This window comes from Drosophila subpulchrella, chromosome 2L (genome assembly GCF_014743375.2).
Source record: "Drosophila subpulchrella strain 33 F10 #4 breed RU33 chromosome 2L, RU_Dsub_v1.1 Primary Assembly, whole genome shotgun sequence".
Lineage (NCBI taxonomy): Eukaryota > Metazoa > Arthropoda > Insecta > Diptera > Drosophilidae > Drosophila > Drosophila subpulchrella.
Genome location: NC_050610.1, coordinates 12,819,585 through 12,847,009, shown reverse-complemented (window position 1 = coordinate 12,847,009; position 27,425 = coordinate 12,819,585). Strand labels below are relative to the sequence as shown.

General features: G+C 40.0%; 3 protein-coding genes across 4 annotated transcripts in view; 2 read left to right on the top strand and 1 right to left on the bottom strand.

Moving 5' to 3' along the window:
• The window catches only part of LOC119546508 (protein Star), a 30,636-nt gene extending 27,388 nt beyond the window's left edge, over window positions 1–3,248 (top strand). The window contains exons 3-5 of the mRNA XM_037852830.1: window positions 869–1,365; window positions 1,606–1,770; window positions 1,838–3,248. Of these exons, the coding sequence (XP_037708758.1) occupies window positions 869–1,365; window positions 1,606–1,770; window positions 1,838–2,065 (890 nt within the window). The 3' untranslated portion in view covers window positions 2,066–3,248. The remainder of the gene's footprint in view (window positions 1–868; window positions 1,366–1,605; window positions 1,771–1,837) is intronic.
• Window positions 3,249–6,589: 3,341 nt separating this feature from the next.
• Window positions 6,590–27,425, top strand: part of LOC119548307 — a 48,749-nt gene continuing 27,913 nt past the window's right edge. Inside the window, exons 1-3 of one of the 2 annotated variants that reach the window (XM_037855481.1) lie at window positions 6,590–6,722; window positions 7,711–7,881; window positions 25,568–26,101. In XM_037855481.1, coding sequence (XP_037711409.1) covers window positions 25,582–26,101 — 520 coding nt within the window. In that variant the 5' untranslated portion in view covers window positions 6,590–6,722; window positions 7,711–7,881; window positions 25,568–25,581. Of the gene's footprint in view, window positions 6,723–7,710; window positions 7,882–13,530; window positions 13,845–25,567; window positions 26,102–27,425 lie in introns of those variants that run through there. The other variant, XM_037855480.1, reaches the window with a different exon arrangement.
• On the bottom strand, window positions 20,105–21,449 carry LOC119548308 (nascent polypeptide-associated complex subunit alpha). Its single transcript, XM_037855482.1, has 2 exons — window positions 21,310–21,449; window positions 20,105–21,234 (listed from the first exon to the last, which is right to left on the bottom strand). Exon 2 carries the CDS (start codon window positions 21,230–21,232, stop codon window positions 20,300–20,302), a length of 933 nt encoding a protein of 310 aa, XP_037711410.1. The 5' UTR covers window positions 21,233–21,234; window positions 21,310–21,449; the 3' UTR covers window positions 20,105–20,299.

Below are 27,425 nucleotides of genomic sequence, written 5' to 3'. Positions count from 1 at the left end.
CTTTTACGATTTGTTTAGCCGGAGGCCAGGTAAAACGAAACAAAAAGTGGAAATTGGCACAAGGAAAGTGTGAAAAGCAAATAAAACCCAAGTGTGTCTGAATGTGTGTACAATATGACTGTGCGGAGTGTGGCAACAACTAAAACCAAACTACGGCAAATCGTTGGCTTTTTGCTGCTAGGTTTTATGGACAGGTTGGGCCGGCTTGGCTCTCTGACATGAGTCAAGTGGCCCGGGGGAAAATCGGTTGGATGAGGGAGGTGATGGGGTCATGTGCTAAATATCAAAGGCCGTGCGCTCATTATACTTTATGGGCCGGCCAAAAAAGTCGAGCCGCTTTTCAAGGCGAGGTCATTGTTGCTGTTTCCTTCTCCCGACCTTGGATGGGGTTTCCTCATCCTATATTTCTCACTTTTACCTAAACAATTTATGCCAAACTGACATGGCATTTTTCCTAAAATTTGGCTAACAACTTTATGGCTTCAGTGGTAGAGTTATTTATTTGAAACTATTTTTTATAAAGTCGTTTAAACCGAAGAGCTTTGGTTATTTACTGGAAAGCTTGCTAGATAGACCTAATTTTGAGGTCCTTTTGATTATGTTCCCTAGCAGATAGATATACATTCAAGATTACCTTAGATCCACTTCTCAGTAGAGCTCTCCTCTTCAAAGGCGCTCTCAATTTGCAATTTCCAATGCAAATGTGGTCAATGCGCTCCAATTGGCAGCGAAGCGTGGCCGAGCTTGAGCCACACACACGCCATGCGTCCAGTGGTGCAACAAGTTTTAATTAAATCCAATTACCGCCACCAGCGGCACTACAACTAACTTGCAACTGATCTTTCAATTTGATTTTCTATCTTTGCAGAGATTCGCCATCAACAGTTTCGGCTGAACATGTCGCGCGACTACGAGCTGAATGGGGTTTCCCAAGACGATCCCGCACTCATTGCATTCCTGCGCCAGATCCACATGGGCAAGTACCTGGGCAAGGCGTCGCCCAAGGTCGCTGCTGCGGCTGCGTCCACAGTGGGCGGAGGTGCGCCGCCCAATGCCCCCCGCCTGGCCACCGCCGGTTCGACATTCGGGACGAGCGGCAACAGCAGCGGCAGCGGAGCCGATCAGCTGGCCCACTATGTGGCCGATCTGGTGGGCGGTAAGATGAATGGAGCGGTGATCCAGTCGCTGAGCGGTCCGCTCGCCCATCTGATCACGGCGCCCTGGCTGAGCGAGCAGCTCAACTGGATGGGCGTGCTGGTGGAGCCGGAGCCGCGATGGTACTTCACGTTGCGCAAGCAGAATGCCCAGCGGGCGCGCATGCAGGTGGTGCACGCCTGTGTCTCGCCCAATACCTATCCCAAAGAGGTGAGTTGTGGACTGAGATTAGTGATGGGAGCCATAACTAGTTGGGAATCATATGTACCCTATGAAAGAAGGCCTTTTCAACTGATAAAAATCATACAACACTAAAAAATAATACCCCAGATAAAGCTAAATGCACTTGAAGTTGCCTTTATCCAGTTGAAAAGTAACTTCCCATCACTGTCACACCCTATATTTTTATCTCATAGATTCAGTATCTAATTCTCCCCGCTTTCCCTACAGATTACCATACACAACGAGGATGTGCGCATCAATAGTCTGCACGACGAGGAGACCTCGTGGTTCAACTCGCGTGTCAAATGCTTTCCGCTCTACACAATCATGCTGGCATGTGAGCGCACCGAATACGATCTGCTTAGTCTGGGCGTACAGGGGCATGAGCTGGAGGTGAGTGACCCAGTGCCGTAACTCTCTGTAAACACTTTCGCTAAACGGTTTACTTTTCCCCCAACAGATCTTGCAGACGCTGCCCTTCGACAAAGTGAAAATCGATGTGATATCGATACATTTGCTCGAGGACCACGAGGACGTGCACGACTATGTGCTGGACATCACCAGGTTCCTGGCGGGCAAGTCTTATAAGCTGCAGCGCAAGATCGGGCGAAACTACTTCTACCAGCGGCTCAATGCCAGCGCCAGTCGCACGCGCAAGAAAGACATCCTGCTGCTGAAGACGCCCTAGGCTCGCCAACCACAACGAAAGATCGAAGGATCTAGAGATCCGGCTGGGAAACAGATGCCCGGACGACATCGAAGTGAAGACAAGCGTTAGAAATCGAGAAAAAAGAAAGTAGTTACTGAAAGAGATCAAGAAAACACTTGGCAGCGAAGCGAGAGATTATTGAAACTCTCAAACTGAACTCTATGTTATAATGATAATTATTACTATACATACGCTACACTAACGATATCGTTTATATATACTGTATACCGATTATGATATATATTGTACGAGTAGAATCATAGTTTTTGTAAAACTCAAATCTCCTTTTCCCCTTCCCAAAACAAAAACCTATTATATCACCTTTATGTTATTATTTCCATTTATTTTTTGTCGAAATTGTTTTTTTGTGAGCGTGCACAGAACAATTGTGTTGAATACAAACACATTACTATATACATATATGCATATAACGTATTATGATTTGCTATAAGCTATGCTAAATGAATGTTAATCTAAGAGTACGCACGCCCGCCCCTTTTCGATGTATAAATTAAATTGCAACTGGCGCGGCGAGTTCGGATTATGAACGAGAAATTATTGTAACTGCTCTGCTACTAGGCTTAGGTCGGCTATCTCCTACAAACTATCCAACTATCTATCTATGCGAGTTTATGTTATATCCAATGCTTTATCTAGTAATCAATAAGTAAACAAAACCTAACGTAAACTATTGTTTAAACTGGCGCCGGACGACGAAGACGACAGAGCAGCGCAAAACTAAATACAGAAATATTTAAATTATATTAAATTATTGAACCAAACCAAGCACATCCATACACATACACATAAACACCACCATTGTACACACATACACACACTAGCGCAAGCGAATAAATATATAGAAAACTCATTTGCAAAATCTGCTTTCAACTCATCTCATACTCATAGTTACAAAATAAGGGAACCATTAAATTAAATAACAGAAACGGAGATCGAAGGAATCGAACTAGAAAACGAGGCAGCATTCAAAAGTTATTACCAAGCAATTACGAAATAGAGCAAACATTAAAAAGAAACACCCAAAAACACTCACAACTTCACTCATGCACATCTTATGTACTACATGTACTAGTGAATAAACAAAGTAAATAAATGTAAATGTAGCGCAACGAAATTAAATGTAACACCACTCGTATTTCAATTACATTTTAGTAATTATTATGTATTATTATTTTTTATGTGCACACACCTTAGACACAGCTAAAGATCGGTGACAGTTGTTGCAAGTGCCGCGAACTCGTTGCACCTCGCCACCACCCAACTAAAACACTTAGAACACAGACCTATAGCCAGAAGCACAGATATTAAATTGAGAGCCGAGTAGAGAATCAGTGCCTTCGACTTAGACTTGAAACGATAACCAAAATCTAAGCATAACTCATATTGAAATCGTTTTGTACATAGAGAGAGAGAGAGCATTGAGCAGCAACCGTCACTAGCAGAACATTTGTTGTTACCAATTGCCGTCTGTTAAACTTGCCTTACCGATATGATGAGACGACGGTGATGCCCACTCAGTCTTCACTCAGTTACCACACACTCAAATCCGTCACAACTATGAAAACTAACTACAGAAACTTGACTAAATCACAAGAAACACATCACCTTAGTCCTAAGTACAGTGCTAATGTATGTTTTTTTTAAGCCTAATTCTAATTACTTAGTTGTATCTTGTGTAAATTAGCGTTTAACCAAATTTTAAGTAGGCTATTATGATAACCATTTGATTTGGCCTTGTCCATAGCACATACATCCCGCATTGCATCACGTCCCCTAAAAGAAAGAACTTATACCATATACCACACAAGCAAAAGGCTAACTCATGCTAAGCTCGACATCGAACTAGAAATTGTATTTACAGCGAGCGTAAAACTAAGGAAACAAAATTTATAGTTAATATAAAAAATAAAGAATCAAAAACTTATGAAATTTCATTGACTTTTTGTTTGTCCAACCAACGCTTTTAGTTCACTCGTTTGAAGATCATACCAAGAACTATATCTACGGCATAAATCGAAATTGTTTATCTTATGAAATTGACTTGAAAACTGTTGAGATACACAGTGATACGAGTACATATTCTAAAATACCCAAAAACTAACTGAAAATGGAAAAGTAAAACCGAAATACTTATGAGAATTTTGAATGCAACTTTGCCGCCACTTATTATAGTTAGATACTTGCTAACAAATTGAAAAGAAAAGGCCAGCAACTATTAAAAAATATAAACTATGAATACCAACAAAATTTACACGAATTCGATGAATGAAATAAATAAAGATTTACATGAAATGTAATGGTATATATTTGTTTTAAATTGTTTTCTAGGGTTAAGGGAAGTTGTAACGATTTTAAGGTATTACTTATTTTAAGGATCTTAAGTATTCGGAATTGGTTTACCTCCTTAAGCTGGTAATGCCGAGAAGTATGCAGCACTTTATTGCAGCCCTTTTTCATCGCCTACATTCCTGCTTGCCACTCAAAATGGCTTCCCGTTCCCTGAACAATAATGGCCGCCGGATGCCACTGGCAACCTGTTGCCAAACAGCCCTAACCCTTTGCCACAAAGCTCAACGTTTAACTATTGTGTGTTGTGAGCCCTTTTCGCCGGCAGCAGTCATAATCCCTTCATTCAGCCGGAAACAGAACTCATTAAGGCGGCATTAGCATGCAGCTCGCTTTTTAGCCAAGTGATCAAATTAATTTGCTGAGCCAACTGCGATGCTTTGGCATGTCTGGGCTTGTGGGAGGGGGTATCTTGGTGTGCTGGGGTCCTGGGATGGGTGGTGACTGAAGAGGACCTCTTCCAGTGCATCGGCGCCACTTGGAAGTGGATGCCTTGGGTATGGGTGAATGGATATGAGGGCCTCTTCCGGGTGCCGCCTACATCGGCAACAGGCTGTTGTGGCGGAGCTTTTCCGCAAGGAAAACCAGCGCAGGCGCCGCTCTGACACACTAACACAGAGGCAACGGACAGGCGCAGTGGGTGGTCACCTGCTCGGATTTCCTCAATTTCCTCGGCTGTCACGAAAGTGAAAGCTGCGACTTTCAAACTGTTGCGTCCTGGCTCGGCACTCAGAATTCGGGGCAAAATCAATAGCCATAAAGTTTGGCCTGGGTAAACAGCTGTCAACCTACGTCAAATGGTTTGCAGGGGTGATGGGGCGGCAATGTTTGTGTAGCCCGGCCAATGTTGTTGTTCTAGGACAGCTTTTGCGGCACATAACCCTTCGATTCCAGGGGCTTATTTGTTGCAAAAAGCTGCGAAAATACCCTGTATTCCGGGGGCTCACTATGGGGTAAGAACATGGTGTTCTTTTCTAGTGTTTTTGAGTTTAATCGTGATATTTTTTATTTTAGACCTTGATGTATCAGTGGTTACAATCTATGACTTTTGACAGTTTATCATCGCACTGTCAGTGTCAAAATATGTGTCAAAATACAGTAACAGACACCTGGTTAGAATTAAAATAACATATTTATATACTCTAATAATTAATAATAAATTCAGAAATTCTTTTGAAAAGTTTCAATAGATAAATGTAATATCCATTCAAACACAAAAAATGTTATAAAGAAATGTTAAAAATATTTTTTTAAATAAAAAGATCTTATTACAAATCCAAATCTTTTCTTATATTTTTTATTTATATCTAGATATTTAGAATTTTATTTAGAACCTCTAGGCACAATCTTTGACTTTTGACACATAATCCTCGCACCGTCAGTCTCAAAATATATGTAAAAATACAGTAACAGTCACCTAATTAGCATTAAAAATATATGTATATAAAAACCTATAATTAATTTAGAAATAATAATATATAATATAGAAATAAAAAAATTAATTCTTTTAAAAGTTCCAATAAATTAACTTTATAACCATTCACACACGCAAAGGGTTATAAAGAAATAAAAAAACAAATATTTTTTTAAATAAAAAGATGGTATTATAAATTCCAAGCAAATAAAATTAGTACGGTACTTAAGAGCAAGAAAATTAATTTTAAATTAAACAAATTCTGTTATGAGTTTCTATAAATAATGATAAGAAATTATTTAAAACAAATCTTTTTTTTAAACACAAATTTTTTACCAATTTTAAACAAATAAAATTAAAAGGACATTTCTATTTTTTTTGGTAAGATTTAAAGAATATGATTTAAGGATCATTTAAAAAGAGGTATAGTTTTTTTTATCAGCTTATACCCAAAAAATGTGATAGTTGAGTGCTTTAATTTTGGCCCCATCTGTGGGCCAGTGAAAGCGTGCTCGAAAGCTTAACGAGCTTTATACTTATAGTGCGTGTGCCTAACCTACAGCACACACACCCACACACTCATGCGCTGTAAGTGAAATGCGTAGGAATTTTCGACTGCTTCTGGGTGCGTGTGTGTTTGTGTGGGTGAGGGCACACTGTACAGTATAGACGCCAGCGAACGAACAGCCGAAACTCCGAGCGACTGCGAGGCAGGGCTGCCGAGGAATGGCGCTTCAGTAGGACAGGCAGTCCTTCGGCTGACGGTCAACGCGAGCGAAAGGCCAGAAAAGAGCAGCAGCAGCAAGGACTTGGGCAGCACGAAAATTCAAAAGAAAAATAAAGAAAAACCACACAGTAAGGAGGCGTTTAGTCTTTGTTATTAAATAACATTTTTCCATCCGTTCAAAAAAAATAATATAAAACTATGTTAGCCAGAGAAAATATGGCGACGGAAAAGCTCGTGTCTGTGTGTGTGTGTTTTATTTTTGTGGCTGAAAGCGAAATGAAAAATTTGACACTGAACTTCATTAAGTGAGCATGTGTGTGTGTGTGGGCCTGTGAAAGTGCGGCAGTGTGTGTGTGTGTGTGAAAGAACATTTTAAGTGACAGCCTAGAAGTATGCTACACAAAATGTCAGCCAGCCATATGCTGCTAATGTTCTTGCAACCCAGCCATTTTCCCTCGGTTTTCCACCATTTCCCTTGGCCTTTCTGGGCTATTTCTGTTCAGCGTGTTTTTCACAAGCTCTAACCATTAACCAAAGAGCAAAAACAAGAGGACTTCAGGACAGCAAACAGCAAAAAACAAGGCCTATTTGTGTGAGAGTGCGTGTGTGCCAGCTTATTGCGTAGTTAAATGCCCAGTTTCTGGCCAAGAACTAGGCAACCATACACATTCCCCCTCCCCTCTGGGGCGTGGGCTAAATAATGGGCTTCTTTTTTTGTGCTCGCTTGGCCAAGAAATTGAAACATGTGGGCCAATATCAACAGCAAGGCGGCAATTAGACGCCAGTGCCCACAAATAATCGCACGTCATCCGTGCGCCTGCGAACACCTGCAAGCACACCCACACAAATGGGCACACACACAGATACAAACACCCACACAATCACCATATAGCCGGTGCTCTTGGAAGCTCGCTCTCTTTTTGGTTTTGGCCCAAAAGCAAACTCTCTTTAACGTCTTCGAAGCTGGCTTTCTGTTTCGGCTTCAGGCTGCTGTCGTCAGTCGCTGACGTTGTTTGCGTCCCAAAGAAGTGCTGCTAACGTTATATATATAATATATATACAAAAAAAACATACATAAACCAGGAGAATTAATCAAAATTTATACGATCTACACAGGAGCAAGGAGGCAACAAAGGCAACTGGAGAGAGGGACAGGACACAAAAAAAAAAATACTTAACTAATCTATAAACCCATAATCACCGCACATCAATTTGCATGTCTTCGTTCGTCTGCGCTGAATATGAAGTAAACAAATACATGAGCCACGTCATAAATGTCAAACTGAGGTAAGTCCAAAGCTATTTTCTGGCCTTTAGTAAGGATAGTGTGTGTGTGTGTGGTATAGGGTTACCAACCGCCCGTAGTTGGCTAAGTGATTTGACCTTTTCGCAACAGGTGCGTGCACCCATTCAACCAATCCCATTCATTCTGTGCTCCCAGGTTACGATGGGATGTAGGCTATGGGAATGCAATTAATGACGCTTGCCTTTTGATTGCAAAAGATGCTCAACGAGGGTCATTCTAAATATTTAATTAAAAGGGATCGTTTAGAGTACTGGTGAGACGTCAAGGTGCCCAATCGATTACTAAATGCGATATTAAGTGGTTGCTTGATTAATAGCGCACTATTCCTAATTGCTTTAGGTTAGTATAGGTGATACAATAATCAGATCTATTCGCTAGAAAGTTGTATTATTGTAAATGAAAAATAAATAGACCAATACAAATCGAATATATTATAATATATCAATTTGATGATAAGTTAAATCGATTAAACAATGAGGCAAAAGGTGATTGACGCATTTGAAATGCATACACTTATCATTCAGTTATGATAAATAACCAGCATTAAACATTATATATAGATTATTAACATATGGAGGGGCAATCTTTGTTTATAGCGTATACGTTATATACGTATGAGTAATATTTGACTAAAGAAATTCTACCCATTTTACTCAAAAATAATAAAATGTTTTGTTTTAAAGACTAATGTGTATTTTGGTAACTTATTGAAACATAACAGATCTAAAATAATTGTACGGAAAAGAAAAAATTATTTGTTTACATAAATGGATTTATTTGCATATAAATAGAGCATTATTTAAGGAATGACATATATGAATTAGGATTATAAAAAGACTTTGGATTAGGTAACTTATGTATACTGTTAAATGTTCTTAAATAGATCATGCATGGCTTTAATTTTTTGAACACAGTTGTGAGAGTCAAAAATGACACTAAATCGTAAATGATGAAATGAAAGCTTTAATACTCTATAATAATTTCTGCAACAAGATACCACGATGATGCTTTATCGAACTTTATGATTACCGTGAAATCCTTTATGACTTTGTTTGTTCGGGGATTGAATGCATGAGCGGTCCCACCACCACCACTTGTTGTTGTCCTCGTCCTCAGGCGGCAGGACATGTGACTCGATTGTATTTTGAGCACGGACAGATGAGAGGGCTGCCGTTGCCATAGCCATCATTCTGGGAATAGGACTCGCAGGATCCACTGACTCATTCATCAACATCGGGGACCTGCTGGGCGTGGGCTTTGTGTCGACTTCATTGCGATTGATTGAATGCCGTTGACATGACCGATGGCATATGTATAAAATAAGAAGAAAAAAAAGATGATGTCGCGGTCGTAGTTGTGGTCCATGGCATAGCCCAGCCACAAGTGCGTTAAATATAGACCTGGACATCGGACATCCGACATCGGGAGCTGGCTATAAATGTCGCACAAAAGCCCGCTGTTTGATTAAGAGTTGCGTCAACAACCGGAAGCGAGGGGGCGTGGCAGCTTATGGAGGAATACTAAAAATGAAACGAAAATATATTCGCGTAAACATATACAAGTCGGCACATAAATTGGGCATTCATAATACGGCTCACATAAAAACGGGCTCATCCGCCACTGATATAAATACGTTTGTCATACCCAAAAAGCCCAACTTACGATGCCACTTTAGTTTTTTTAATACTAAACCAACACAGATACAGATACGATTCATCCAGAAGCCGTAACATTTAAACATGCATGAATATAGTATTATATTTTGATGGCCCCTAAAAACAAAGTCTAGCAATTGCACAAATATTTTGGCATTGGCCTGAGCGAACAAATAAGCAAACAAGTTTCCGTTCTGTGGGCATAACAAAGATTGATGGAGGCCGAAAGTGAATTAAATTGGCTTTAACTTGGCCCAGAATATTAAATTGGTCCTTTCATTTTGTCTCAAACCGTTTTTGGGGGTTGCATTTTAAATTAAAACTGACTCTGAACCTTTCAAGGATTGAGAATCATTAAATTTTGTGAACTCCAAACTTTTCTTAGGGATCAAACGCTGAATATTTAGCACAAAGTATTGGGTGCTACTATAAAATATATAATGTACGGAACATAAATAAAAAAGTTTCTTAAAGAAACTTTCTTTTTATAAATGTATTACAACTTTAGTTTAATAAAATTTAATAACATATGATTTTAAAATTAAAATAGCTTACTTTCTTATATTTCCTGTCTTCTAAACTAACTTATAAAATAAAATTTATTTCTGTGACATTCATTTGATGTTACAATTAAAACAAAAGCCTTTTCACAACCCACTCGTTGTTTAAATAGATTCTCTCCATTGATGGATAAATCCTTGAGTTGTAACATCTTCAACTTTGTCCTTATGTGTATTATAACAAGATATTACAGAACAAAGTAAATCAACTGTGTGGCATCTATTTATATCCCTTTTAATTGCAAATGAGAAACATCTGCGCCTGTGGAGTATCATCAAAGGAAACGCAGATTAGCCCTACCTTTTTCATATAAATACATTACCGTAACGTCGTTTAATTAGCTGGTCCGACCTTGTGCCATGTAATCATTCAGGGCAGCCCCCTGCAATCCCAACAAAGTTCCCCCGATAACCTGACCTCAGGCATTCGTCTATGGGATTATAAATGGCTGAAAACGTGGCTGGATTAGTGTGGGTGTGCGATGGTAACGGCTGTCGGGGCAATAGCTGAACGCAATTAATTTTAAACTGAACAAATATTAATCATAATTCCATACGCCAACGGAGGCCAGCGCCCCAGTTAAACAATATCCTTGCACAAACACACACACACGAAGACACTCACCCATGACATCAGGCTAAGGATACAAAATACAGGATACAATGGCGTCATAAGGACAAATGTCTGTATTACAAAACCTCGACTATGTCGTCTATGACAAGGGCAATCCATTTACTTAATGAGATTGCAAGCATTTTGGTGACATTGAAAACGCGTTTATTAGGGTTGCCCTAGTCTTACCCATCCCCAAAAAAAAACCCATATCTCCACAGAAGGGTGCAACGCCCCCTTTCAATTTTTTTTTGTGTGGAAGTTATATCAAATGCTTATGTGAGCCAAGTTCATTCATAAAAGGAGCTGCGTCAGGCAACAGCCGCAAAGCCCCGGAAAAGCAGTGGGTGGGGAAAGCAAGGAGGCGCAGAAAAAACGCAAACAGAGAAAAATCAATGGTGGCAATGGCAACCCTGGCTACGCCTACACCCATTGCTAAAAATAGCCCGGTCAGATATATCAAGTTATAAAATTTTCGACACAATTTCGTGGGGGGCCAGTTGCGGTTGGTCGTGAGCTGAGCTCCAAAAACTGACTTGGCACTTTGTTGAACAGATAGAAAGTAGCCCGATTACTGCAAATGGAAAGCGGGGCCAAACGAAAATGAAAGGCATTTTGGCAGGCACAGTAGAATTTCTTTAAGTACATGCTTAAATTTGTTAAAAATTTTACTTATTAGAAAGTACATAAAGTCATGATAAATAAAACTAATTGATAATAGTAATAATTCTATATACTTGAGTAGTTAACAACTCTATCTTATAAAAATATTTTTATAAATGACGTTAAGAATACAAAACAAGGAAGAACGCTATAGTCGAGTACCTCGACTATCAGATACCCGTTACTCAGCTAAAGGGACCAAAGGAAAATGGAGATATGCAAGCAGCAAATGCGCCACCTACCGGCGGTAGACAGATTTAAGCGTTGTGGGCGTTAGAGTGGGCGTGGCAAAGTTTTTTTTAAATCAATCGATAGGTATTGACGAGACCAATACATTTCAGTTTAAATTTTTTATCTAGCACAAAAATTGTGGGCGCCACAGGCTTGGGCGGTTTGTGGGCGTTAGAGTGGGCGTGGATCAATCGATAGGTATTTTTTGGATCAATCGATAGGTATTGACGAGACCAATACATTTCAGTTAACATTTTTTATCTAGCATAAAAATTGTGGGCGCCACAGATTTGGGCGGTTTGTGGGCGTTAGAGTGGGCGTGGCATATTCGCGTAACAAACTTGCGCTGCGCTTAAGCCTACGGAATCTAAGTCTGAAATCCCGTTTCTCTATCTTTGATATTTTCCGAGATATCCGCGTTCATATTTACGATTTTTTGAAGTTTGTGGGCGGTTTGTGGGCGTTATAGTAGGCGTGGCAAACTTTTTTTTGGGTCAATCGGTAGGTATTGATGAGAACAATACATTTCAGTTAAAATTTTTATTCTAGCATCAAAACTGTAGGATCCACAGTTTTGGGCGGTTTGTGGGCGTTAGAGTGGGCGTGGCACTCTTTTGAAATAAACTTGCGCTGCGCAGGAATCTCAGGAATCTGCATACCAAATTCCAGTATTGTAGCTCTTATAGTTTTCGAGATCTCAGCGTTCATACGGACAGACGGACAGACGGACAGACGGACAGACGGACAGACGGACATGGCTAGATCGACTCGGCTAGTGATCCTGATCAAGAATATATATACTTTATGGGGTCGGAAACGCTTCCTTCTGCCTGTTACATACTTTCCGACGAATCTAGTATACCCTTTTACTCTACGAGTAACGGGTATAAATATTCTTTAAAATTACACCACATTTGTTAAATGTTTAAGAGTTGACTTCATTTTCGTTAAAATCTCATAAGAAAGATCGTATTTAGGTTTAGTTTTAGATTTTTCTAGAATTAATAATGATTTTTAGATGGTAAAATCTCACACAGAGAAAATTCTGACGTTCTCATCTGAGTTGAATATGTTCTTAAAAATAGAACAACATTTTTTAAGTTAAAAATACTTTTATTTTGCTCGAATCAAGTTGATTTGACGGTATTTACATTGTATATCTCAACAAATTAACTATTAGTCCAGTCAGTAGTATATACTTGTCAAAAAGTTGTTAAATAAACTCAATTTAACTTTTCTCTTCTCACCATTTCGTTCTAATATTGAGAACATTGTTACCAAAATGTACTTAAACGGTTTTTAGGGACGAATTTTCTCAATTTAAGAACAATGTACTTGAATAATTCTCTCTGGGAATAATTTATAATTTTGGGGTAGTGATTCCAAAGTCTAAGTTTCGGAATTTTCCAAAACTAAGTTCTAGAAAAATCTGGAAAAACTTAGAGGGTTCACTGTACTTAGTGCTTGGGTAGGAGAGGCAATTGGAACTTTCGCGCTGTTGCTATTTTTGGCAACGCCTAGGGTGAGAGAGGGAGAGGTGACCAGGATGAGGAAGCGAGAGAGCCAGATTGCCGAGTGCCACGACTCGAACTCGGTCCCGAAACCTACGAAACGTAGGCGCCGCCTTCAGGGAAAGCTTCCCGTGGGTTGCGCGGAAAAGCTTCGTGCGTGGGCGTCGCGCTGGCAGCGCAACAGGAAAATCGGAAATTTGGAAAAGCAGCCAGCTGGCGAAGCAACAGCAAAAGCTGCGAAAGCTCGCCCCAACGACCATTTCCCCAGGCAGCTGGAAAAGCAGCTGGAAAGCCCAACTTCGGATGAACATGGGTTCGGCGGTCCTCGGCCACTGTTGCCGTGCGCTACCTGATGCTCGAAAACGCTCCGCGGGCAGCTGAATCCATCCATGCCGTTCAGTTCAACCTGGGGAGCGGAGCGCAGCGAACGCTGCGCCAAGTGTTGAGCGGTTAAATAAGAAAAGTGCCCGCCTACAACAAGTTGTGTGTGTAGGCGGTTGGACTCCCAGCCAGTGTTCTGCGCCAGCTACTTCATCCGACATCCGAAGACCGAGTGCCCAGTACCCAGTACCCAGTACCCACTTGCCCCAAGTGCCACGAAGAGTCCTGCGGCTGCTCTGGGGTTCTGTTCCGTTCTGTTCCTGGTGCGATAAGCGTGTAAGCCTAACATATGGCACCCAGCGTCGATGCCAGCCGTCGGCACTTCTTGCGGTGAGTCTGGGGATGGGGATTTGGATGGGAATGGGGATGGTAATGGGACCACGAACTTGGTCCACTTTAGAAGCACAACTTTTACGTGCTAAGCTAAATGCAGCTCTGTCTGCAAATTACGCGAAATTCATACTGGTATAGTTGATGTAAAATCTTTTTAAAAATATTTATACATTGCACTAACGTAAATTAAAATAATAATAAATAAGATTTTATCACCTCCATGGGAAGAGACCAGGTGTTCAATTTAGAAGCACAACGATTACGTGCTAAGTAAATTACACAACATTTATTCTGATATACCACAAATAAATTCTTAAGACAAATATATTACCATATATAAATTCCTAAGAAAAATATATAAATTTTACTTACGTAATTGAAAACAATAAGAGATATGATTTCTCCACATCTATTGGAAGGGAAAAGGTTGTCATTTTTGAAGCACAATTTTTATGTGCTTAACTAAATGCAAGTGCGCAAAATTTATACTGGTATACTTGGTGTATATTCTTTTTATAAAATAATTATATATTTCACTTACTTAAATTAAAATATAAAAAGTTCTTCACATCTATGGGAAGAAAACAGGAGCACCATTTAGAAGCGCAATTTTTTCTTGCTAAGCTATGCAAATGCAGGTCTTACCGTAAATTAAGTGAAATTCTTACTGGCACACCTGATGTATATCCTTTATAAAAATAGATATACATTTTACTTACGTAAATGAAAATAATTACCATTTTTCATTGCTGTGGGAAGGGAACAGATGTCAAATTTAGAAGCACAACTTTTACTTCCAAGGCTAAGTAAATGTAGGTCTGACAGTAAATGAAGGGAAAATCATACTGGCAGAAAGATTTAAAAGAAATATAGGTTTCAAATACGTAATTTAATATTTAAAAAAGGGGTGTAAGGGAAAACTTTATCGAAATATTAGTACATTTCCTGATAAAACATATATTTTAAAAGCTGATTTTGTGTAATTTTAGTAGTTAAGAAAAGAGATACTTTCGTTTCCAATTAGGAAAAGCTAGCTTAATAGCGTTAAAAAGAAAAAAAAATACAAAAATCTTTTTCAAACTGAGGTATAAGGAATTTAAAACATGTTTTAAAATATATAACATTTAAATTCTGGTTTTAAGCTTGGTCCTAGTTTTTTAAGAAGTGGTGCACAGTAGTCTTAGTAAATAATAGGGGCTATTTTCAATCGTAAATAAGTTGAGCACATTATAAAATTGAGATTTTATATTACAATTTAATTGTAATTTCAAAACGTATAAGACATAAAATAGTTTTGTGTACAAGGCTTACTTTTATAAAAGTGCTTTTCTTACCTGAGGGTGTATACCTTAATAATATAAGTAAATGACTTTAAAACATATATATTCATTTATAATTTAGTTTTTTAACGTTTTTCTTATTTTTAGAATTTAAGTTTTGTTTTAAAACATACAATTTTATAAAAGGGACAATTCATGTACTTTTAATAAAGTCCTAGGGAAATGGCATTGCATTTTTAAGGCCAGTACCACAAGACAATATACAAAATTAGCCAACCGAAGTTAATTTGATATGCGATGTTTTTTTTCCGAGTAAACGTTGCTTTCGATTACCGTCAGCTGAAATATCCCGGGTCGTGGGTTTTCAATTAAATGCATTTAAGTAAATCCGACAGGTAGTGGACAAGAAAAATAAATAAGGCTCTTCGGCGGGCAAAAAAGGGCCCGCAAAAGTAGGCAACATTGTGAGTGCAATCCACTCGGGCAGAAACTTGAATCGAACTCAATTCAGATTCAGTGTGATTTAATTCCAGCGAAGACAGGCATATTGGTTACACAAATTCAATTATAAAATGCAAATGAATCTCGTTGCGCGTTGTTCACTTATTTTCATGACAATTGCCGTGAAATTAATGGAATTTCACAAATTATTATGAAATTGTTCAGCGAAAAGGAAGTTTGTATTCATATCAGGTGTCAGGCAGCGTGATAAAAGGTCAGTTAATTAGGAAAACATTATGTATCGAATGATGGGGGAAGTGGGCTGCTATCAGTTTCCCATTATAATGGTAGTTTCCTGCTAAAAAAAAAGGGTAGATAAGTACAGAAAAAGAATACATCATAAAAGCAGAAAATGCAGCAGTATTATTTTCACAGAGCTTTCAGTAACAAGCTGCGCAATTTGTTTTTCCCGAAATTGATTTCGCTTTTCCACCCGCCCACAATCAAAGTTCCACCCCCCATATATGTATGTATGCACTTTAACAACATTATCAGTTCGCTGGAAATGGAAATTCTCTACCCCAGAACTGACGTTCATTATCCATGGCCTTTGCTCTCCTTTCACCAGCTGCATTTATGAAGCGCAATCTGAATAAAATATGGCACATAAATTCCAGCAAACGGAAATGCTTATTAACTGCCAGCATTTTCTGCATGCAGGAAAATTCAGGGGAAAACCGAGGGTTTTCACTGGTAACACATAAGCAGCTTTCCATAACGAGGACCCCTAAGAACTCGAATGTTGGTGAAAGACCCTCTCTGTGTTACCAAATTCCTTGAATATTCCCTAGGCAGCTTATAATTGCTGCGCTGCTGGAAAAAAGGGGCAGCCAAAAGGGCCAAGAGGTAAACTGTAAAATGGCAAAAGTTTTCGGGTTGAACTGTAAAACAATTTGGCAAAGGAAAAGCAATTTGGCTAACATGGAAAAGATGACGATAAAGCCCCTAAAAAAAACATATCTGATGCTGTTGTGTATACCTGACATATAACAAAACAATGGTTTAGATGTTTGCAACAATTAAATCCACACAAAGCCAACAAAGGGAGCTTAAAATAATAAAGATGAGTGTTAGATATGGGAAAACAATCACAGTTTGGAAAAGCAATTTAGGTGTTATTTTCTTTTTTGGGCAAAGATTTAAGGGATTAAGTAAAGATTATACGGTGGTAGTAAAATAATCCAATTAAATAAATCATGTATATCCCGTAACGCTATTCAAACAGTCTAAATTCTTTGCTTAGAAAGCCAAGGAAACATTCCTGCAAGAACCGTACGAATAATTTATTCGCTCAAGCATTAAGCATTAAGTCATAATTCATGGCACTTAGGAGAATAATTCCAAATGATTCCGCTAACCCGACCAAATTGTTGAATTATCCAATCCCTTCGCTCTCATAATTGTTCTGCCACTCTCAGCTGGACCCCGCAATTTTCCACTTTCACCCACTTTCAATTGGCGAATCCAGCTGGCAAGTTTATCTAATTGCTTTTTGGGTGGGAAGAACCCTATTTTATTTTTTTTTTTTACTGAAGAGGCAGCAGCGGAAATCCCTTTCACGCTGGGCTGGCTCAAAAAAGGGAATTTTGAATTGTGTACTTGTGGATGGGCGAATTTTGTACACATTGTGCTCGGGCGGAAGCGAAGTCAGGATGAAAGCGATTTGTTATCCTTTAGTCCTGCTGCCGTGCATCAATTACACAAAGGCCGGGAAATGTGAGCCTGTCGAGGACTTAAATCAACTGGCAGGAAGTACCTCCCACTCGTTTTTCGCCTCGACTTACGCGTTTTGGGGGCCCAGGTGCTCTCGATACTCACAATAATAGAGCCCCAAGGAGCCCCCAAGAGCTCTAAAGTGCAGGCAAACACACCTGCCGACTCCGATGCTCAGCCCCTAGAACCCAAGCCCACTTTTGCCCCCTGGCAAAGCAAACACTGGCGTCAAATCAAATGGCAAAAAGCTTGCCAACACTTCAAGCCAACGTCCAAAGGCAACATGGCATTCGACATTTAACCCAGCGGATGGAAATGGATATGGTGAAGTCAGTAACCCAAAGAGGGAGCCACATCATGGGCGTCATCATTAGCTCAGCAGTACCATATATATATGGTATGGAGGTAGTGATGAACTGTGCCAGAGGGGCTAAGAGCAAAACCCAGCCAAGGGGAATCCCCTAATCCAAGTCCTTAAGCCCCAGCTGGAGCAGATCTACATGAAACGACGGATGCGGACAGGCAGAAAGCAGACAATGCCCAGTACAAATCTTGCAGATTTTGGTCAAGAAATGCGCACCGAAATGCGAAACCCAAATCAACTTGAAAGTGAATGAATAGCCACGAAAAGGAAAACTTCTCAAGCGAACCGGCCAGTAGGCCAAATGTTGGCCGCAAAACCAAAAGGAAAACTTTGTAAAGCGCCAAGGAAAAGCATTTTAAGCCCAAGGAAATTCTTGTAAAACAGGAAAAGAAGGTGGCTCACTCAGATGAAAAAAGTCTTTAAGCCTACACAAAAAGAAATATGGTAAATACTTAAGACCAAGTTGATACAATGGGAATCTTATAAAGCTGTGATGAGAATAAAATGCTCTTTTACAATCGAACATTATAAGCAGTACAGAAAATATCAAAGCTTTACTAAAATTTTCTAAAGTAAACCTTAATAAAAAAACCTTAAAATAAAATATATTAACATTTTTTAAATCAATATTAATAAACGTAAATTGTACCATTACTTAAAAATAATCATGGAACAGCTTAAAACATTTTTATGTGTAGCAGTAAGCATTTTATTTCAAGGAAGTCTGCCCTCGTACTTGATGAATCCTAGACTTAAATGATGCCATTAAGCATTTTACAACTTTCGAATTTGTTGCCGCATTTTCCGGGATTTGGTCAGCAAGGAGATGGAACAACCTTACTGCCCAGTCCAAGCGGAAAGTACTTCAAAGTACCATTTGAATGGGATAGTAAATTGCGCAGCACAGCAGCCGACTGTCAAGTGATTTGTATTTCGGTAGCATCTTCAATTCCGCTGATTAAAGGCAAATCAACTTAATCAATTTCCGGCGCGAAGAAAGTTCCAAGGGGAATGGTTGGATTGAAACCCTAAAAACTTTCCACTCGAAGCCGACACGCGCGAGCATTTTCCCCACTCGCACTACGAAAAGCCAAACTGCGAATACACCTACAAAAGTTTCCATTTCCACTTTTCCGGCGGAAAAGCGAGCACGTGCCCAGCCACACGGACTGCTGAGCGCACACAATGCAAAACTAAAGCCTTTTTTACGGCTGCTGACGACAGTTGCAAATTAAATAAAATTAAGCTAGAGCCAGAGCTATTTATTAAGTGGCTTTGTGCATACTGTCTGCCGCTCCTGGGCCACAAAAAAATTAAGTAACAAGAAAGTCAAGCCATTTTAATTGAGTGGAATGCCCGCGGAGCAGAGCTTATGAAGCCACGTCACCACCAGCCACATCACCTGCCCCACCTGGGGATCCAATCCCCAAACCAAACTCGAAAAAGTAGAAACGCAATCAGGGCGTCGTCAGTAAAATTCCCTAACAAAAAATCCAAAAGTCGAGTGGCCCTGGTAGACTTGGCCAAAACGGGCTGAAACTAAGTGAAGAATAAACAAAAGTGCAGCGTCAGCGGCACAAAGAAAGAAGCGATTAAATTTCCGCCACAAAAGAAAATGGCCAAGAATGACAGCACCTGAAAGGAAAATTGGCAACGTCTAGCGCTGATGGAAGTCCAAATAATGAAGGAAAATAGCAGTTTCGCATATACGAATTTTAAACAAATTCTTCTCACTATAGAAGAAACATTTTCCCTTTTAAACTATGTCAAAACTAAATTGGGAAAATGTGTATTTAATAGAAAATTATAGTAAACGAAACAATTTGCTTTATAAATGGCCAAGAGCCTTTGCAAGTAAAGCTTGTTGTATACGCTCAAAGGGATTCTTTTGCTCCACTCCTTAAAATGTTTAAAAACAGGAAATGCGTTTAGCAGCAAATAAGTCTCATTTCCTTGAATGTGTATAAAAATAGCACCGGAAGTTGTCGTGCTTTTACAACAAGTTGCTTGTGTATTTCCACATTCAATAGAGCTATTAAATCGAATGGAAAATGTGATGCTTTAACTTGCCAGCGAAGTGGATGTTACATTGTAATGGGATCTTTCTTTCCATTTCCATTTAATGATTTGTTTTTTTAATTTTAAGAAAGTTCCTGTCTAAGGGGTGATATTTTGTAACTTTTATAAAACATGATACCTTTTAGAACAAACAATTATTCAAACTTTATTAACAAAAGAATAAGATATTATAGTTCTTTTGTGCATTCAAAATTTAGTTTACAAGTTTCAATCAACATTGGAATTGAAAAGTTCCTGTTGAAAAACTTTTTTTTCCAAGGGGTGATATTCTTTATCTTTCATAAAACATGCCTTAAAATTGGTTCTCGGAAAATGATACCTTTTAGAACAAACAATTATTCAAACTTTATTAACAAAAGAAAAAGATATTATGGTTCTTTTGTGCATTCAAAATTTAGTTTACAAGTTTCAATCAAGATTGGATTTGAAAAAGTATAATGCTTGTGTTTGTTGAATTGAATTTAAACATGTCACGAAATGCAATTTGTATCGGATTAACCTTGATGGAGGAGGGGCTAACCCACAGTTAGGGCCATGATGGCGTTGACCACATCGTTATCGTTCATCAGCAGAGCCTTGATGGCCTTCTTGCGCGAGCAGACGGCCTGCATCTGGACGAGTTCTATGTCCTTCTCATCCAGGTTTGCGCCCGCCACGTCCACCTCCTCGCCATCATCATCGTCATCGGCCAGAGATTTTCCGGCAGCAGCTTCCCCATCCTTTTTGTCATCCTCGCCACCGGCAGGAGAGGGCACACGGAAACGCTCGGCGGCCTTGGCAGCTGCCTGGGAGGCGGCAGCCGAGGAGCTGATGTCCTCCACACGGACCTCCCCAAAGCAGATGAACGTCTCCGAGTGTGGGACCTTGAACACATCGGGCTTTTCGATGTACAACAGGATGTTCTTGCTCTTCTTCATGGTCACACGGGCCACATCCTCGACGGGCTTGAGGTCCAGCTTCATGAGGATGCGACGAGCCTTCTTTTCGCCCCGAGAATGCTTTGGCCCATCGGAGGAGCGCAGCGTTAGAGTGCCCAGAGAACTCAGATCGCCCAACTTGGGGGTCTTCGGATCGGTGTCCACTAGCTCGGGGACCTCGTCGTCCGTGTCGGTGGAGTCACCCTCTCCACTGGAGTCCTCGACGGTGACACCCTGCTGTAGCTCTTCCTTCGATTTCTGAAGAGTCAACACATTGCCCGGCAGCTGTTGGGCCAGGTCCATGAGCTTCTTGAGCTTGTTGCGGTAGCCAGGATCCAATTCGTCCTTGCCGCCGGGCTTCTCCTTATGCCCACTGCAGCATGGAGCGGCATCCTTGCCACCTCGTGGAGTCTTCTCCTTGCCGGCCACCACATCGCCCATCAGCTCAATTTCTTTTTGCAGTTTCGCGGCGGCGGCACTTGCGTTCGCAGCCATCTGGGCGGCCTTCCTCAACTTTTGCTTCTTGCCCATCGCTAGGTTTAAAATATAATAGTGGGATTTGTGGAGCAAAAGTTTTGGTGAATAATTTTCAAGTAACTCTGACGCACGTGATGCGATTTGCCGGGACGAAAGAAAGACAGGAAACGGCAAACTTGCCAGTGTGCACGTATTTCGTTTGACAGATTGGGGCGCTCTACACGGCGCTTAGGAGTTCAAATGGGCCTTTTCAAACGAACGATATTCGTTTCAGGGTTGAGGAGATAATGGAAAAAAGATTTTGATAAAAAAAATTGTTAGATTGCCCAATCGATGAATATTTAAGAGAAAATTTCTTTTTTTTGAAGTGTTATACAGTTGTGATTACTTGTCAAATTTCTTTAAGCTAAATATATTTAAAATTTTAAGTTACAGACTAAAAACTAAAAATACTTTTCCCAAAATTCAGTAACTCAGCAGAGTAACAGTTTTAGGCTTACAAATTGATAATAGATAATGGACGGCCATTGTATTTAAAAGTGCCATATGTTTATTTTGTATATTAATTATATTTCTCTTATTCCAAAAATTATTTTTGGTAAAAAAAGGCTTTTTCTTTATTAAGAAACTCTGGGAATATATACTATTTTCGTCTGCCAGCTCTCAAGAAGTAGTTTGGTCCGCGCCCATCAGCTCTCGGCCAACAATTTAACTTTTTCCATGCGGCTGCTGCTTGCGAAGCGTAATAAACAACACAAATTGCTGCTTTCGAAAAGTTCATAATGCAATGAGTGGCTACTCAAAGTCAAAGGCTGAAATGAATTGCTTTTATGGCAGTCAAACACAACTGTTGGATAACACGAACACAAATTCGAACGTGCAGAGCAGGCCTTTGACAAGTCGTATAATCTATCGATATCGATATTTTTTTTTGTGCAAGCGTAAATTGATTAAAAAAAAAGTTAGCAGCGCTGCGATGAAAAATAGGTGTTATTTTTCAAAACGAGAGTGCCAGCTGCCTTCGAAATTTGCACTTTACTGGGGAGGTTATAAAAGTTTTGTGGCAGCGCCAAACAAATTCAATTGAAATTGATGATTGGAAATACATGGCAGAGACGTGCCAGTCGCAGGAATATTTTGGCTGACAAAGCCAATTGAAAAGTGCCGAGGAAATGGAAAGTGCAGTGGCTTTTCGCGGGGGAATATTTGAATGTGCAAACAAGTCGCGTGTCGCCGCGGGATAGGCGGAAAAGCGATGAAAATGCCGGAGGACCGGGAAATGCACAAAGGCTCATCTGGAGCTGTTTTCCTCCATTTTAATTGCAGTCGTGGTCGCGGTTAAAACCGAGCAGACCGACAAACACGGTTCGCGTGGAGCAAACGCGGTTACAGTGGTTCCCACTGCGGTTTTTCGGCTGCGGATTTTACCAGGACAAGCGGGTTCAGGGCTCAGGGCGTGCCAGTGTGCCCCTGTTTGCATGTAAGGCAGAAACGCTTTGCTGTTAACTATATTAAAAAAGTGCCACGCCCCATTAGCACACCCTCCACACATCGGAAATTACATTTACATTGTGATTCCGTTTTTTTTTTTGCCTCACTGAGTTCAAGGGTATAATGGATGCTTTCTCATACGAAATGTTAAAAGTTTTTTACTACATATCTGGGCATATATGTAGTTTTAATATTTCAAAATTAATTTTGCAGGATACTTATAAAAAAAAGTCTGTAATAAATTGTTGTAAAATGTTAAGCCTTTAATAACGTAACCCTCTATTAATCTGTTCCACTACTTTTGAATATTTTATCAGGCAAACCACATTCATATACTGCAAGCATTTAAATTAAATACCAGGTATTTCATAGTCGGGGACTGGGCTTTAAACACCCCAAGCTTTTTTCTGCACTTCGTTGTGCTCTGTCCGATGATGCGTTTTTAATTGCTCGGTTCTTTTAATTAAAGTGCGAGCAAAAGAAGGGCCCCACAACCACCTGCAATTATTAAACTTTATCGCCAGGTCAACGCCTAATTGAGTTGCATAAATTATTCAGCGGAGGCAAATGAGGCGGCAGGTGGAGGACCAAGAGGCCCAAGGATGATGCATCCGGCTGCCACCGCAAAGTCTGGCCTGTCGCCTTAATTAAATTCAAGAGGCCAACTAATCAGATATTCCCTTTGCCAGCCCGGAATATTCGCATAAGGTTCATACAGAGCTGGGCTTTTAACTTTTCGGTCAATTCGATTCAATGTGTTACGGTTCAGTAGAGTTTTGTCTAGGCGACATGGTAGAATGGGTGAAAAGTTTTTGGCTATCCTGGCACGTTCGTTCCATGATTAATTATCCCGTCCCATATGCTGCGGTGTCATCTGGGCCCATACCATCCCAACCCATCCAACTTATTGGGGCTTAGTCTTAGGTTTGTAGTTTAGTTTTCGACACGGCCTGTGCATGAAAAATGAACCCAATCTGGAGGCCCAAGGAGACATAGCCCCAAGAATGAGGTCTCCATTCGCCGTCTAGGCCATAAAGTCCATTAGAAGCTGCCTTTTGGGGGGGCAAAAATCTGTAATACATTAATCATGCCAGTTTCGAGAAATGATTGAAATCATATTACCATGTTGGCAGACATGTGTAACCACTAAAGATGTTTCCGTAATTGAGATGTTAGCCAAGACATTTATATTGTTGTGCCTGCATAAATTTATACCCTATTCCTGCTAATGAATTTTTCTATTGATTGATGCTTGTTTGGCTTAATTTTATTATTATAAGTGAGTCAGCAGACTTTTTCAGGAAAACTAGTTCAAGATGGAATCTTAAGGTCTCTTTACTTTATTGATTGGAACTTTCTTGTACTCCATCTTGTTGTTATTGGTGAGTCAGCAAGTGAGTTTTTATACAGCCCCAAGTTTTACTAAACGATTGAGGGGCTTATTGATTGATGTATCTTAAACTTTGATTTTTCAAATTAAGTTTTTGCTGAAATGAACACTTGTTTGCCATTGACAAGGCTATTTTATTTGGTATCTTGTTTCGCTCGACAATTTGACGGTTCTTTTTTTTTGGGGGACTTAATCTGCCACATCTTTGCGATGCTGCTGATGAGCCGGAATCCCATTTCGTGGGACTCACCCTCTTTGGAAATATGTCAGCCTTGAGCGAGGCTGAAGCGCTTATCGCCAAATGACCCAGACGGTAGCCCAGAAACCAGAACCCAGAACCCTGAATCCTGAACCCCGACCACCTGCCCATGACAATGTGGAGCCATTGGAGCGGCAAAGAAAATCAATTTCCCCTGCTGACTGCCATGGGCTAACCGAAGTCTGACATTTATTACCATATAAAGAGCAAGAAATACTTGCTAAGCTTTTGGTAACAGGAGTCACCATCACCTTGCCATCACTTCCACCGGAGGCTAAACAAAAACCGCACAAAAGAGGAGCAACTAAAAAAAAAACCCGGAAACTGCAGCGCGACAAATGTGCTCAAAGAGCAGAGATTCCACCGGATTCCCCATTTCCAAGCCCCGCTTTCCTCCAAAACCTCCCTTTTTGTGCGCATTGTGTGAAAATATGAAATATGGAAATGCCGGAAAAGCGAAAAGTTGTCCCTGGCACAATAAAATGCAATTTCCCTCAAGAGAGGGAAACCGAGGCAACAGTGCCCCCGAATATACATTGCTAATTTCCGGTAACAACAATAAGGAGCACCCGAAATACTTGGGTTTCTAAAAATATACATACCACCCACTTGGCGGAGGAGCACCAGGTTATTAGTGCAAATTCCTGCATAAATTTGTGTAAAGATTTACGACGAGATGTGTGGGCAGGGAAAATGTGGGAACTTGTTAAAATCAGTTTTTATACAAATCAGAGTTGGCATTGGAGCTTAAAAATAGTTTAAAAGGGGCTCTTAGAACTAGCATATTAATTTATGCTTGAATATTAAAATATTTAAAGGCCTTTTAAAAAGCCATTTATAAAAATATTTTATTTCATGTATATTTTATTAATAGAGATTCAATTATTCACTATGCTGTATTTCATTTTACCATGTAAAGAGCGAATTCCATGATAAACAAGAAATGTAATGAATTTCAATTAAGGAGCCACTGTAATAAAATGTAAAAAAATGTATCAATATGATATGAGCTGGATAACGTTAAAAATTCATTGGCCAGCATTGGCTTATAAACCCCTTATATTATTTACACGGGCAGATGCTCTAATTAAATGACTGTTTTTTCTCTACCTACGCTTATCGTTGATATGATGTAGTTTTCTTCACTGAGAATTTAATTCAATTCTGCCTGCCAGCGGGGATACACATAGATTAACCCACTTTGTCCCACCCCAAAGGTTAATTAATTAATTTTCCCCCTTTTTTCCAGGTGTGCCCATTATCATGGCAAGCAATGTACAACAACGGCAGCAAGATCCATGCACCACAACTGAAGAACCGAAGCACCAGAGAACACGACGAGCAGCCGGAGGAGCAGCCAAGGACCAGGAGTCGCCGGCGGGAGCATGCCAGCAGTCCTGGTCTAATCAGCGACCTCCATTCCACCATCAGCAGCAGGAGCAGCAGCAGCAGGATCAGGAGCAGAAGGATCCAGAGCAGGAAAGGCGTCAGCATACCGCAGCGCAGCAGGAGCAAGTGCAGCACCACCGGAATCCTCGCCAGCACGAGCTACTCCACCACCAGCGGAAGTTGCCGCCCGCGCTGCCCCCCCGCGGTCGCCTGTTGATCAGCGAGGGCGCCCGTCGCCGGGAGGTGAGGGGCTGCGGAACGGGGGGCGGCGGGCTCCTCTGCTGCAGCCTGGACGCCCTGAGTCGTCCGGCCAAACTAGTGCAATTCGGAGTCCTCCTGCTGATCCTGCTGCTCGCCACGCATGGAGATCTTGCTCAAGCGGAGGGCAATGTTGGTGAGTGTCCTTCAAAACTAATGGCGTCTTTTAAACTCAAGACCCAAATTTATAGCAGAGAGGTAGTAGCGTTTTTTAAATTATGTCCGGTTTTCGGGTTTTAATATCCTTAAAAATCTATCCTTATCCTAAAAAATCTATATCTCATTCCTATTATAGTTGTGTATTTATCTCTTTTAATAGTTTATTCCGCAGAATATTTTTGAACGTTTGAAGTTTCGATTTTGATTTTTAAATTTTATAAACATGCTGAAAAATCAATTTCCGTTTCAAGTTATAGGTATTGTGGATCATTTATCTTACTTATAATTTATTACATTTTTGTGTATAGTTATAGACATAGATTTTTCAGCATTTTTAAGGATATTGAAGTGTATATTTTTAAAGATATGTTACATTTTAAATATTTAACTCATTTTTCAGACCTAGTCAACAAATTCTTAAAAATATTTTTATAGCTTTAAATTGTTACAAAAAATATGAAATGTCTTTAAAAATGTCTTAAGTAACTGCAGTTAATATTATTTAACATTTGAAAAAAAGCTTTTTAACATTTATATGGAAATATTGAAAGTGAATTTATGGAAATAATGAAATTCAATTACAAATCTAAGTCACTTTATAAAGGTTCTCTAACTTAATATAGCCTTGTCTTACCTTGCTCAAACAAAAGCCTAACGTCCATATGTTTTAATACAATTATAACGATCTATAATATACACGTATAAAACAATATGAAAGCCTATAAAATACGTACATCTTAGTCCCTAGAGTCTTTCGATTTCCCTGGCTACTCAAAGCACGCCTGGTGTGTTAACTTTTTGTGTGTTGCGGCTAAAACATAAACCCGTTTAATTAAAACTTTGACGCACAAAACCAAACACGTAGCAGTGGAGAAACATGGCTTTTAACCCCTCTCCCCGGACGACAAGATGGCCCATGTCCATGTCCAAAAGGTCGGGGGCTGTGCAAATATGTTTTTAACTAGTTTAGCCCACACCCTGCATAATCCAATTGGCCAGGGCGAGGAAACCGTACTGCAACGGCAACAGTAAACTGCTGTTTGGGCCAGGAAATGACCCACATGGCCGGAACCGAGCCGAAAAGCTGGCTAAATGAGTTACCAGTTGCCAGACGAAACTATCATGTGCAACAGGCCTTCGAATGGAGGTGATTTCAGTTGTGTGCGAATGAACAGACTTTGGGATGTCAGATTCACAGGTATTGATTTTTGGCAGAAGGAAATTCGATTAGGCCATGCAAGAAAAGGCTTTCAAAAAATATAAACCTAAAGTTTTGATTTTAAATTGATTTTCGGATGTAA